This window comes from Helicoverpa zea, chromosome 7 (genome assembly GCF_022581195.2).
Source record: "Helicoverpa zea isolate HzStark_Cry1AcR chromosome 7, ilHelZeax1.1, whole genome shotgun sequence".
NCBI lineage: Eukaryota > Metazoa > Arthropoda > Insecta > Lepidoptera > Noctuidae > Helicoverpa > Helicoverpa zea.
The window spans coordinates 5,244,000-5,257,990 of NC_061458.1; the positions used below are offsets into that span (position 1 = coordinate 5,244,000).

Below are 13,991 nucleotides of genomic sequence, written 5' to 3' on the forward strand. Positions count from 1 at the left end.
AAGTTCGGATAGCTACAAAAAAGCGGCCGTGCCATATGTCTAAGAAACGTTCTTAACTTGGAAGGTTAGTATATTTATTAATATAGTACAGTTGCGTACACAAGCGTTAGGAAAAAATAAAACAATTGCATTTCTTGAATGAAAAATATTTTTTTAATAATAACGCCACTATCTACGACATTTTAGTTAAAATACGTAACGTTTATTAACGTTATTTTTAATCACGTAGTTAAGTAATTTATGTAAGTAATAATAATAAAAATATTTTTGTACACGGATATTTAAATAAAGAAGTACTTGTTAATTGAAGATTTATTTTTATCGTAGATAGTGGCATTATTATTAAAAAAATATTTTTCAATCAAGAAATACAATTGTTTTATTTTTTCCTAATGCTTGTGTACGCAACTGTACCATATTAATAAATACTAACCTACCAAGTTAAGAACGTTGCTTAGACATATGGCACGGCCGCTTTTTTGTAGCTATCCGAACTTGGTCGGATTATGTAGGGTTTCGATGCCCCGTCAGTATTATAATTGTCTTTCTTTAATTACTGAATTTAATGACATGAAATTTTGCAAGTGAATAGTTGAATGATTAAACTAATTATTGGCATACATTTTACCATGCAATTCCTTTAGAACGTCGTGATATTCGACTGCTTTGTAAACAGTGATCTATTCATGGTAAAATATCCTATAACTTTTTAATTACTAACGGAACATCATTGATACTTGGTAACATGTTGGAGACACTTACAAGGTTTGTGTAAACGTGAAAATCTAGACCCCAAACTGCATACTTTAAGAACTAAGACCTAATAAGTGTATTTTACGTTTATATTTTTATCTTTTAAACCCTACGACTTTTTCTAAATCTGTTTTTTAAACAAATATAAACAAATTCAAAACAACGTATGTAAAAATCTACAGCTCTCTATGTAAGCGCTTTATATGAAAACTAGCTAATGGCCAAACGTTCGCGTAGTGGAAACTTGAATTTCTCCGAAGTTTATGCATGCACTGATTTCATTCATACATAATCAATTATACACAAATATACACTAATTTTCGGACACATCTCTTTTCTTCTAAAGTCTATGGATTAAAAAAAGTTCCGCCAGGACAACGTTCGCCAACGTTCGCCCAGCGGAATCTGTTTTTGGTGAATTTCTCCACAATGGCTGCATACACAAATTTTTATTTACCATACACAATTATAGGACGCCTTACACTAATTATCTGCATAATTAAAATCTTTAAATTCAACAACATTCCGCTGCGCGAACGCACACGAAAATTAGAGGGGAGGTAACTTAGACCCGGGAGAAGGTTTTAGGTTAGTTTTTGTCACCACCCGGCTACGGGACGCGGGTGAAACCGCGGGCGAAAGCTAGTATAGTAAAAAGAAAATATTTTTTGTTGAACTACTGAACCGATTTGAAAAATACTTTTACTGTTAGGATCTACACTATCTAGCTTGAAAAACTCTTCCAAACATAATTTCCATAAGAAGAGTTGTTTTACCGCCGAAGTTACCGAAGTGTAATCAATGCAACAAAAGGGGAATGGAAATCAAAGTAAACGTTTAAATAAAACAGGTACATTTTATTGAAAAAAATATGTACACAGCAAAACAAATAAATAATCTTATGTTGTATATTAGTCTATAAAACATTAATTTCATTGAAATAAAATACTATACATAACTACATTAAGATTATGTACATAATACCATCTCACAGGGAAGTGCTATCAGACTATAATATAATAAACAATATCCATTTAACATTTAAATACTATGTCGATATTTGGAGTCACATTTATTAGTTAGGAAAAATTTAAGTGGAATCCCTAAATTACGATAAAATACGATAGGTATATAAAACAGTAAGCTATGATAATTCCTTGATATATTCATCGGACATCCAAAGATCACATAAAGTAATTTTGCACATTGATAAATCTAACAATGACTGTTGATAACAAATTACCTATCAAAATGTACTCATTGCATGACCTATTAGTTAACATTACCTAGATTTTTTAAACTTTGTCTTATCTAAAAATTATTGTGATTAAAAAGCATTTTAGAAATGATTTAAAATAATCTCCCTTGTACCACAAATCAATGTTTTTATCAATTAAGCGACACTTAGAAATATCCTTAGTTTATGTAAATAAAACAGAACAAAATGAGATGATGAGATTAATTCCTAAACGTGGGCTAACGCATGATCGTCGCTGTGATGTCCTACTATCGATGTAACACAAACGTCCAATGCCATTCATTACATGAGAACTATTTCCGTATTATATGTAGGCCTACAATAATCAAGATTACTTTATTAAAATTGTATACAAAATGTATAAATAGGTCTGCTGTATTTTTCTACGACACAACATAGCAATAATTATATGTATAGATAAAAAATCTGACTGTATCTTATCAAAAATGTTTTCGTTTCTGTTTCCCATTTAAATAATTTGTATCATTGACTATTACTAAAATGTTAACTAAAGTATAAAATTATGAACGCAAACAAGTAGCACAATGTCGAAACTAATATGTACTGTACTTATTCATTATTCAACCGAAACAATGCCGACGCAGAGCGCCGACACTCGCCAGGCCTGTGTTATTGTCAATTATCTCATCTATAATATCTACATTTTAATATGCTCAATATTTTGACTAGAAATCATGTTATACTTATTATTTTCTAACAAAACACATAAAATTTACAAGATATATAGCATAATTTCTTATCAATTTACAGTTCACTAAAATTGTACAATACATCGATGACGGGTGTGGAATTTCATTAATTTCTTTAATATCGAGAGAAACCTACTTAAAGTATGACCTTTACTTACCCTAATACATATAATGTGAAACAACAATGATTTTAAATCATGATCGCAACACCTAAACAATGCACATTTATTTATAATTTAATATAAAACTGTGATAAATCACTGCTTACCTCGTCGATAGAATGGAAATATAACAATTTGCATATTTTAGGAACATCTAATGTCTAGAAGGAATTTTGATCCAATGATGCTACATTTAGAACACAAACTTTACGAACCTTATATACAGTGATCCCAATTAAACGATAGGTAATACGGAATGGTATATAATCACTGAACGGTATATTAAATATACAAGCTGGAAATAAAACAAGAGTCTTTAACATAATGAATCTCAACATCATTGTTCTAACTAATGTCTATAAATTAAAATTGTATAATGAAATGTCGTTGTGATGCATTTTAAGGGATGAAATTTATTTTGCAAATAAACCACTTTATTTTTGTGATTTCTGTTACGTCATCCGAAGTATCCAGTCTCAAACTTTTAGATCTCGCGTTACAATAACTTTATATTTTATAATATTTAAATCTACATAACGTCTGAATAAGGCGGACTCTGTACCAAATTCCTACACCGAATCAAAGGGCGCACTGAACAATCAGATGGACACTGAGCTAAGCTTCCTTCAAATTAGACGGTGCGGCAACCGCGCGGCTTGACAAACGGCACGGTATCGAAGTCGCATGGTTGCCGCATCGACACTGAACGTCCACTTTGAAAGAACCCTAACTTACTATTTCAGTTCCCGACGGCAACGGACATGACTTTACAACCTGTTCCTATAAATAAGAATCAATTCGTTATGCTTACGGATAGTTTCTTGAGGTTTATTCTATGATACTTATGACAAATCTCTACCGGCCGAAAGCAAAACGAATCGTTTCATGAACTGAATTGTTCCGAGTGTCCGGCTTAACAAGACAAGGGGAGCTTACAGAGCAGGTGGGAGTTTGGGCCGTCATCGTGAGCTGCGTAGTCTGCCGCCATCACCCGAAGTGGTTGGGTTTGACGTGGTTTTCGTTGATTTTTTCTTGTGATGTTTTTCTTTATTCCTCGTCTTCTCGTGTTTCTTAGTATGGCGCGGCACATTGCTGACGTCATCAAGATCGTCGGTCGGTTCTGCGCTGTCGTCCCGTTCGCCCGAGTTGCCGCCTCTCTTATCAAGTTCCGCCATCGCCTCTTGAATCGCTTTCTCCAGTAAGGTGTTCAGTTTTCTACTCCTGTTGTCGTAAACGGTAAATATTTAATGACCTGTACATTACGTAAATAGCTCCGTATTGTGGATATTAACAGCCTCACTGCGCGACATGATTAAACAAAATCTCAGGTTGGGTTAATATTACAAATGTATCGAACACGATTAGATTTCGAGACGCACATGAATAATGACGGGTAGCGGGATTAGAACTAAGTTGTTCAACGTTATCATAAGGAATGTGGAGGTTTATTTTTATTTTATGAATGAATCGCACGCGTCAACACGCTCCACTAGGGAGGTAACCTATCGACTTAAAGACTCGTCGGTGTAGCTAGAAGGAAACAGAGTGGCGGGGGATTCCATAGGCGGTAGACGCAATGAAGGTGTAGTGATGTGGTCGGACTCACTTCCGCTGCTTGGTGCTGGCCTGGTGGTGCAGGTCGAGCCCGTCGGACAGGGACAGCAGACGCGCGGCGGGCAGCACGGCGCGGCCCTGCGCCGCGAACCAGCGCACCGCCCAGCGCCCGCGCCCCGCCCGCGCCCGCAGCGCGCCCGGCCACCACGCGTGCCCGCGCGCCGGGCCCCACACCACGTCGCCCACTCTGAACCGCTCATCTACACACCGCCCACCGTCTCAGCACCAGCCCGCCGACACGGCCGGGCCAGCCGTATACCACACTATTGCCGCGTTTGGGACACCCCATCATCAAAAAAACTATTTTCTGTTTTATTAACCCACCATAGTTTTATAACAATGCCAAACTTTGTGCCACGTCACGCATTTAGAGCAACTAAAGTTACCTTGTTGGAGTGTTGCGGCACAAAAAGTAACAAAGGCTTATTAGATCTTGATTTTTAAATGCCATTTGTATTGAAGCCTGTCTTATAATGGCAACAATAAATCAAAACTAGCAGAGCTGTCATGAACAGCTGGGTTGGTGGTTCTGTACTGACCACATTTGTTACCAATGGCTCGGCTTTGGCTGACACAGCGTTCAGAAAGGCATTCGATATTGGCATTTGAGGGTCAGCTATTATGTTATTGTCAAGAAATTTCAAGTAAGGTGAACAAGGAAAAAATACAATACAGCTGAATTTAATTAAAATAAAAAGGAGTCATACAATTAGCTACCGGCAAAGTCTGTACTTTTTCCCGACACCCGAAAGGAAGGTACGCGATCGTAGTAATGAGAACATGTGCTTTACTTACAATGATAAACAGATGAAATGATGATGGCTTACAATGATGCGTTAGTAATGGAATCCCAATTTGTGAACCAATTTGTTACTTCGAATGTGGTGCAATGGAAAGCGACAGAAAGCCGGTGAGAACGTTCGCACGCTGCACGTCACTCATTCATTCTGATTAGTTTCCAGTACACCCTTTATTAACAGCTGTATCTTGTATTAACCCAACCAAAAGAAAACCAATGACCAATAGTATCGCATTATGTAGAAGCTGAAATATACCACAATACACATCATTAAGACGTATTCGTTGACGAACACTCTACAAACATATACGATTTAGTAAATCCGCTTGCAGAGAGTCAATCCAAAACCAATACAAGACACAACATTATGGTAAATTTTGAATTTTGTTAGCTGTGACTAAAGCGTGAGATGGTTCTGGACGTATTAGTACCGAGGCAGTAAACTTGATGGCCGCACATCTGATACGTATGCAATAGTTAGATCAAGAACTTAGGGAACTCTAGATGAAGTTAACAAATGATTTGTACAATTTTTAGTTTATTAAAATAAAGCTTATTCTTTTACATTATTGCTGTAAGGAAATTATAATTATCATTTAAATGGCGGTAAAATGAGACCAATTTAGTTTTATTGACTTCGGTCCTTATCCAACAATAATTCAAGGAAATACGTGACAACATTATGATATTTTCTGTTGTAGAAAGAAAATAGCTGTGAATGAGACAAATGATTTTAAGTGTATCAATTGAGCACACAGAAGCTAACATAGAATTTCCCGCAAAGTGCATTATAATTAACACATAGCAAAGAGTCAAAGCATAGCAAGGAGGAAGGTAATTAAAACGTGACTTACCATCGCCAGACCCCATGTTATGTCTATCGAATACTTTCGGCAGAGAGTCTGAGCTCGTGCCAGAAAGGGGGAAATGTCTTGACTGTGTTTTATCTGGGGAGGTCATACCCATAGATTCATAATCTGTTTCCTTCTGTAGTCCGTGTACCATGTTGTAGTTAGGAGTCCGCATGATTTTGTCGGGTCTGTATGGGGCGTCGCTGAAATCGTTCTTTCTCTTGTAGGCCTGATTTCTGTCGTAGTAGTTAGAAGTCATCGGCATGACTTGTTGGTTGTTTATAGGCGAAGAGTTCATGTTTTGGTTGAAGTGCATGTCAGTAGACTCTACAGGATTGTGCGAACGACTCTGCCGCATCATGGGCGTGTTTGAAATCATGCCTGAAAATATAAATGTAAGTACATATAACATTCACAACATGACGTTACTCTAAATTGACCTGCAGAGTGATAATGACCCATGTATGCAGCTATTTCCTCGAATTTAAGCAAATAGGCAATCACATGTAATTTTTGCCGGCCTAAATTTTGACGTTTATTTTAATTTCACTTTTAACCGATCCACATATTTTGTCATTTGGACTGCCAAAAATTTCGGTATCGTAATTTCTCTGTCGTTTTGGTTTCCTAGTTTAGAAAACTACTGAAATATACCGTGGCCGCTGATTCAACACTATTTAAGTTGTGTTTAAATGTAAGGAGTTTTATAGGGAAGGAAGATCCAAGGAAGATGGAAATTTTGTTCGCATCGCACGTGTCTTCCTTTTCTAGAACATTGTGAAGATTTAAAGACACAGTTAACTTACTTTGCGTGTCGGTGTCGGAATTGAAATCGTTTCGTGTGACGGGCCAGGCGTGGTCACGCGATTCCGCCATATCTTGCTCACTGCTAGACACGCACTGCACCATAGCCTGGAAATGTGACAAATAATATAAATATCCGGATTTGTACTAACGTAAGAGATTTGTTTTTCGAACATCAGATATTTAAATTTCATTGTTGGATTCTTAATTTTTTGGTCCATATATTTTTTTTAAGTCATGTCTGTAACACGCTGTTGACACAGAGGAGACTGTATTGTCATCTGCAGTTGAATCTAAAAATGTCAAAGATATCGTTTTCCCGGGAAAGTTCGATTCCCGGTACGGTAACATTTGTGTGATGAGCATGCTTGTTGGCTGTAGTCCGGATGTTGTAATATGTATTTATAAGTATATACATACATGTAAAGTAAATATATATATATGTTGTTTATGAGGTTTATCGCAGAACAGCTATTATTGACATAATATTTACCGAAGAGCTAGCGTCCGCGGGTTCGGGCGACTTGGTGGTAGTGTCGGCATAGTTGGCCTGCGTGGACAGGCAGCGAGCCGCGTACAGGCGCGGGCTACCCGCCGCCTCCAACGCTCCCAGCGGACTGTAGGCACACATGACATTGAATAATTTCACACACAATACAGATGAAAAAAAATTTTGGCCAAAGTACACTGACAGTTTTCTTATAACAACTGTTATGAATATTTAGGTTTATTTCTTTGGGTAAACAGTCTTAAAAAAGGCAGTTTATGCTGTCGGTTAACCTAGCTAATTGAATATTAATCCGCTTCAGGTATGAGTGAGGTAGTGTAGGGAGTACATTTATTGTTGCTTAGTTAGTTGTTATTATAATAGCTTAAGAGAGAAAAGGCATCTCGAATGTTTTGCTAATTTGAAAGACGGACTTACACTTTTTTTGATAAAGCTTTCTATTATTCAGCATAATTGAATATTATTTTAAGAAATAGTTAACTAGGATACGTTACTGACCTATGCGTGGTAGTGTCGGGCGGGCTGCCGACGGCGTGTGCGCTGGGCGACTTGCCGCGCTGCTGGTTGACGAGCGTCTGCGTGGACACCGAGTGCCGCACGTGCGGGAACCCGCCCGCGCCCAGCGGGAACTCGCTCATGAACTTCAGGTACCCGTCCTCGGCCTTCACTTCGCTATCTCCCTGTCCGCGTCCGAACGCCACCCCTCTATGCTTCTCCTCTCTAACATCATCCTGAACGTTACTCGGCGGTGACTCCGCAATCCCCCTGCTCTTACTATTCGCCATCGACTTATTAGCCAACAAAATATTCGGGTCTATACTCAGGCGAGACGCATTACCCCCCTGCAAATTAGTCGTTATAGACGACATCTGCGTGTTATGAGAGTTCGACACTAGAGTAGTCTGCTGCTGCACGATCGTTGTGTTCTGATGCACAAACGTGGAATTGCCTCGGTTACTTGTTGCAGATGATAGCGACACTTGTTTTGGAGACAGTGGAACCATTAAAGCTTGTCCCATTTGATTCGTCTGAATGAACTCTTGTGTCTGCATATTACTTGACCTTACTTGAGGGTTATTGAATGCGACGTTGGTCGGGCTCAAATTGGCTAGCAGAGGGCTCAGCTGGCCATTGAAATTGGGACTATTCATCATAACTTGATTGTTAGGGGATATGAATTGGGCACCCGGACTATGCTGAGATTGTATTATTTTTCCTTGCTGATTTTGAGCTCGCAAAACTACACCGCCGTTTGTGCCAGCCGCAAATACACCAGGATTTTGTACAGGGGTCAAAACATTTTGGCCGTTGACTGTTTGCAACTGTAACTGCATAGGCATCCCTGAAGAGTTATCTGGTATGATGGCGGTGCCGTCAGCCGTCATCACCATGCCGCCGAGGTTTGGCACGATAAACTGCTGGAACGCGGGGAAGTTCGGCACTACGCCACTTGCGTTATTGATGAGGTTAACGGGTTGAAGTAGATTGATTTGTTGCGACGGAGAGGTGTTCGTAATTATTTGCTGGGATCCGAAATTGTTAGCGTTCCCTTGCCCATTCATAACAATATGTGCTGGCGTTCCAGATTTCCCTGGCACTATAGTCAACGCTTGCAACATAGGCGTTGGCGAAATGTTATTATTTGGAGATAATTGGAAACCACGAGGAGAAAACTGAGGACTAGTATTATGTTGCGGCGAGGAGTGATGAACCATGATATTGTTTGGATTTTGCTGGGGGGCAGTTATTTGCAAAACGTTTGTTATATTTGCTGGACTCTTCTTTTTCTTACTTCGCTTTTTCAAACTTTCAGGCGACAACATTGCGACACCTTGTACAAAACTATGCTGGTTTTTGACATCGATCTGACGGGAGTTCTCATTAGGTGACTGTCCAGATACAATACCCCCGGCAACTATTTGTGGCAGTACGTTATTCTGTTGCATGACTTGCCCATCTACAGCCATCATGGGCGGCTGTATGACAAACGGCGCCGGCAACGTGTTGACTACGACCGTGGGTTGGTTCACCATGGGCTGCATTCCCCCCACGGCCGGCACCACTTGCGTCACTGACGTGGTCACATTTGTCATATTTCCCTGTATAGACGCGATTGTTGTGGAAGTCTTTGGTGGCGGAGGTGGCATTTGATTATTCGATACCATAATCTGTCCAGTTGACGATATTAATATTTGCCCAGGCGTTGTTGAACATGTTCTCCTATTTAAATGTGATAGAGACATTGTTTGCGAGCTACTCGTTTCTAATTTTGAGGGTAAACTACCGATAACATTTTGCACCATCTCTAGTGGTGACTTTGAGATCATGTTCTGTGCTGTTGTGCCAGCAATATGCAGAGGATAGCTGGTTGGTAAATTAACAGCATTAATAAATGGATCTGGCTGATTATTTGGAATGGCGTATGTAGTAGCAAGATTGACACTAGGCGGCGGAGGTGGCCTTATGAAATTAGCTTGAGAGGCATTGATGGATGTAGTAGCGGTGTTAGCTTTTCCGGCTAAAACTGAGGTGACAGTATCTCGAGTTACGGAAAATCCGCTCGCCATAGTAGTAACAAAGGTTTGCACGTAACAAGCTTGTATCAACGTATGCGCGGGGCCGCCACCCAAATGAGGCGGTGGGCAGTACCCAGGCATTGTATTCTCCATTCTCCTTCTTGGCTCCAACCTAAACAATTCTTGTGAGGGTTTTAAACCAGGTTTTACGCCCACCATTGATATGTTATCAACTTCCATGAGATTTTTATTGACATTGTGATTTGATATGAAATGCATTACTTGAGTTCCTGTCATAGACTGATTGCTGTTAGGCGGTCCAGGCGAATTATAAGGGTACATTTGATTGCTGCCAGGCGTTGAAGGGTTGCTAAAGTTATCTCTGCAAGAGCCAGAGTTTGAATAAGCTGGACTAGGCATAGGGTAGTTGCAATTTGATTGCATTTGTGAGCTGTTGCTGCCATTGCTGTGCGGCGTGTCTGTGTTGCGCGAGCTGTTGGACAGCGTGGGCGACGGCTCGGGCGGCTGCAGTGTCTCCGTCATTGACACATTGCTGGTGCTGACGGTCGCAGCTTGAATGGGCCCACAATTATCGTTAAGCATTGGACTCCGTTCAATGAACGTCGACGATGTAACAGGATTGTCTTCAAACGAATGTTTAGGACTAGATGTCGTAGAATTACTCTCCAATTCCATCTTATACATATGGTGTTTCATATATTTAAGGCGCATTTGATTATCAGAAAAGTCTGGGCTACTACTCTTCATAGACACATTACAGCCTTTACAACATTGTGGAATGGTATTATCGCCAGATTTCTCTGACAAGACGCTGCTGTCTGGTGTACTAGATGGCGACTGTGACGGATTTGGCACATTATTCCTATAAACGTTTGATTCACCCGGCTTAGACATTGCATTTATTTTATCCATTTGATTTTGCATGACACAACTGGCGGCGTTAGAACCTTCATATTGATTAGCTTCGTATGAAGAATTCATTCCAACTTGTTTAGAGATAGTATTGTTTAACAGAACAGTTTGTTGAGCCAAATATCCGCTCGGATCATCCATGAATGATGGAACACTATTGATTTGAGCTTCATCGTTCATTCCTTTTTGGTCCTGTATCATCCTCATGCCATTGCTGCCAAATGTGAGAACTTTGTTCTCTGTATTATTTTTCTTTTTAGCACTCTTACTATTATTGCCCTTTGCTTTCTTTTTGTTTGTATCTACGACTGGCCACTGCTGCCCCATCATATTGTAATGCTGCGGTAAGGGCGGCACACGAGAGCACATACCTGGATTGCCGGGTTCATTGCTCGAGAAAGAACTATAAGACGAGGAAGATGAATCTTCTGATATACTTGTATTTGATTCCTCATAGTCATTCTCAGATTTGGGCAATTTTGAACTAGGACTGGTCATACAGTTGGAGGTGTTAGGTTCATTTCTTTTCACTTGCCATGGAGGCGTTTTAGCCGGATTGGTTTTCATCACTGTACCATTCTGAATAACTAACTGTCCTTGAGGCACATACTGACCATGGCTTTGAGACTTATTTTGGTTCATATTTTCTGCCAATTGGGTTCTATATCCCTTCATGGCCATTTCAATCTGTTTTTGATTCTGCTGTATGAATATTTGTTGTTGTTCATTAATTTTCTGCATTACTTCTGGTGTTAAAGCTTGATTAAAGCCACAGAACATTTGTGATTCTTCTTCTTTAAACGGATATTTGCCTGGTACATTTTGCTGTACAACAGATAATTCTTTCTTTTCTTCTTTGCCTTCTGGTTCAGGGCCACTAGGCACACTCTGTGTCATGGTGGGATTGTTTTTCAGGTGTGTTGATTGTTTTGTCCCAGTATTCACGCCGATTATTTGGCCGTTAGCACCTCGCACTGGCAACCCAGGCAAAGGTGAATTAATCGGTGAGTTAATATTCCTTTTCTGTGAAATCTGAGCCTCAAAATCTTCAATTTGTTGTGAATGTTGAGATATCCAGCCACTATTGACCGTCAGATAATGGGAACTTCTTTGCACGTGCGTCTCTTGTTTCATTTCGTTATCTTGTGACGCAGTATTTGGTACATTTTGTTGCATTGGCTGGTAAGAAGGCACACAATGTTGGTTTGTTGATCTTTGAGGCCCCATCACAGTTGTGGATTCGCGGTTCAGCTCTGTTTCTGGTCCCTGTAAAACAGAAATAAAATTCACATAATAAATTCGAAATTCCAATAAATGGTTAGAATATCAGCGAAAGGTTAACATAAACGTCGACAACATGCGTAATAAAAATAAGGAATAGCCTCAGATAGGTAATGCCGCTGGCAACGGTTCAGCTCTTATCATGGCTATGAATACTTAACACACACGTACCTTGAACTCGTTGCGCGGTTGTTCCCTCTGTACCATCAATTGTGACACGCTCGCGTTTGTGGGGCAGCCTGCTCGCTTCTTCGTCTTTTTCTTTAGCACGGATACTTCTGAGCTCGTTACTGAAAATTATATTAATATCAAAGTTAATCTGACTGTGATTTAACCGAGATTCCTTGAGTAATTCTAAGTTTTCCAAATTCATGAGTACAATAATCTCCCTATAGCCCTTTTACATAAAGTTTTTAAAACATAACTACATTATCTACTTAAGTTGATTTCCTCTAAAAATAATTCGATTAATGCTTACTTTGAATCAACTAAAACATCTATCAAAACATCGGGACAAAGAGATTCACAACATATCTAAGTTAAATAGAAGAATACAACAAACTCTGTACGCAAAGTCATTGAGTGAGGTGAGTTGCGGGAGATCGACCGGGTGACTTTGAGCTGCTCTCCAGACGACCTAATAATTTAAAACAATATATCTAATAAAAAGTAAGAGCTTCACAAGCGAATTGCTCAACTGAAACTTATCATTTTGATTAAAAGGTGAATAACTGTTTTTATTACATAATCCCAAACTAAGTAGCTACAAAGTTTTGAAGGGTCTATTTTAGTTCACGTAAATGTCTGTCTATATGGCTCTAATCAGAAATAAGCTATTCAGAACGCTAAAAAGCAAAACGTTATTACAATGTAGAAAAGCTAATACACCGATTAAGCTGTCTGTTATGCGTTAAATAATGGACAATAACAACCTGAGCTGTCAGTCCATAAAACTGACAGTACCTTATCAAAACTGTTTATGAAGTCGCAATGTAATTATGTATTACGTAACAAAGGGGCGGCATTACGTGATGTATTATGATGGCGTTTATTATACCTCGACGGCTAAGTTTTTCAGTTTCATCCAACGACGATGGTCCCGTAATTTGATAGTGTTTCATAATTAGTTAGCAAGCCGAGTATAATACCGTTATCTATTTGCACATTATCTAGCAGATTTGCAATTAAAATACGGGTTGTGTGCGGCTCTCGGCGAGTCGAGGGTGGTCTCCTCAGTGGCAGGGTGCAGTAGGACGGGGCGGGTGCCGGCCGGGCGGGCCGCAGGGTGGCGCGACTCGTCAGATCAATAGTCGGAGGGGCGCGGGCCCACGCCACCGGCCGTTCTGCACCACCGCCGATTGTTTCAAATTACACCCGCCTTTGTTCCCGCCACTGATCGAGTCGCCCGAGTTTTTGTTTGCTCTAAACGACCGACTTCCTTTACGGTAATTACGCATTCTGCGGCGAGCCGTACAGATTTCCCGATTTACTCCCAATGCAGTTAATGGTGTCATTATGACAATATAACTGGACTCTTATAGAAACGTATAATAAACAGGCAACATGAAAATTATTTTTATTTTATCTAAATGAATATTGTGTTTCATGTTGTAGTCTGTAAATAAGTTAATTAAGACTGGCTCTGTCGGGGTTGTTCGAACAATAACAAAAGGATCTCGTTATAGCTGGTATTAATGTTGTTGACGAGTGTTGATTGAGGTTTATAAATAGCTTTATGAGACAATAGGCACATATCAAAGGAAGATGAATAAAGCGAAACAATTAAAAAATATGTTAATTATA

At 39.5% G+C, this 13,991-nt stretch overlaps 1 protein-coding gene across 2 annotated transcripts in view; it reads right to left on the reverse strand.

Moving 5' to 3' along the window:
* Positions 1 to 1,589: 1,589 nt before the first annotated feature.
* LOC124631824 overlaps positions 1,590 to 13,991 on the reverse strand; it is a 41,042-nt gene continuing 28,640 nt past the window's right edge. Inside the window, exons 4-10 of one of the 2 annotated variants that reach the window (XM_047166441.1) lie at positions 12,360 to 12,478; positions 7,957 to 12,173; positions 7,444 to 7,567; positions 6,953 to 7,058; positions 6,150 to 6,527; positions 4,489 to 4,696; positions 1,590 to 4,103 (exon numbers count right to left, since the gene is read on the reverse strand). In XM_047166441.1, the coding sequence (XP_047022397.1) occupies positions 3,842 to 4,103; positions 4,489 to 4,696; positions 6,150 to 6,527; positions 6,953 to 7,058; positions 7,444 to 7,567; positions 7,957 to 12,173; positions 12,360 to 12,478 (5,414 nt within the window). In that variant the 3' untranslated portion in view covers positions 1,590 to 3,841. The remainder of the gene's footprint in view (positions 4,104 to 4,488; positions 4,697 to 6,149; positions 6,528 to 6,952; positions 7,059 to 7,443; positions 7,568 to 7,956; positions 12,174 to 12,359; positions 12,479 to 13,991) is intronic. The other variant, XM_047166444.1, reaches the window with a different exon arrangement.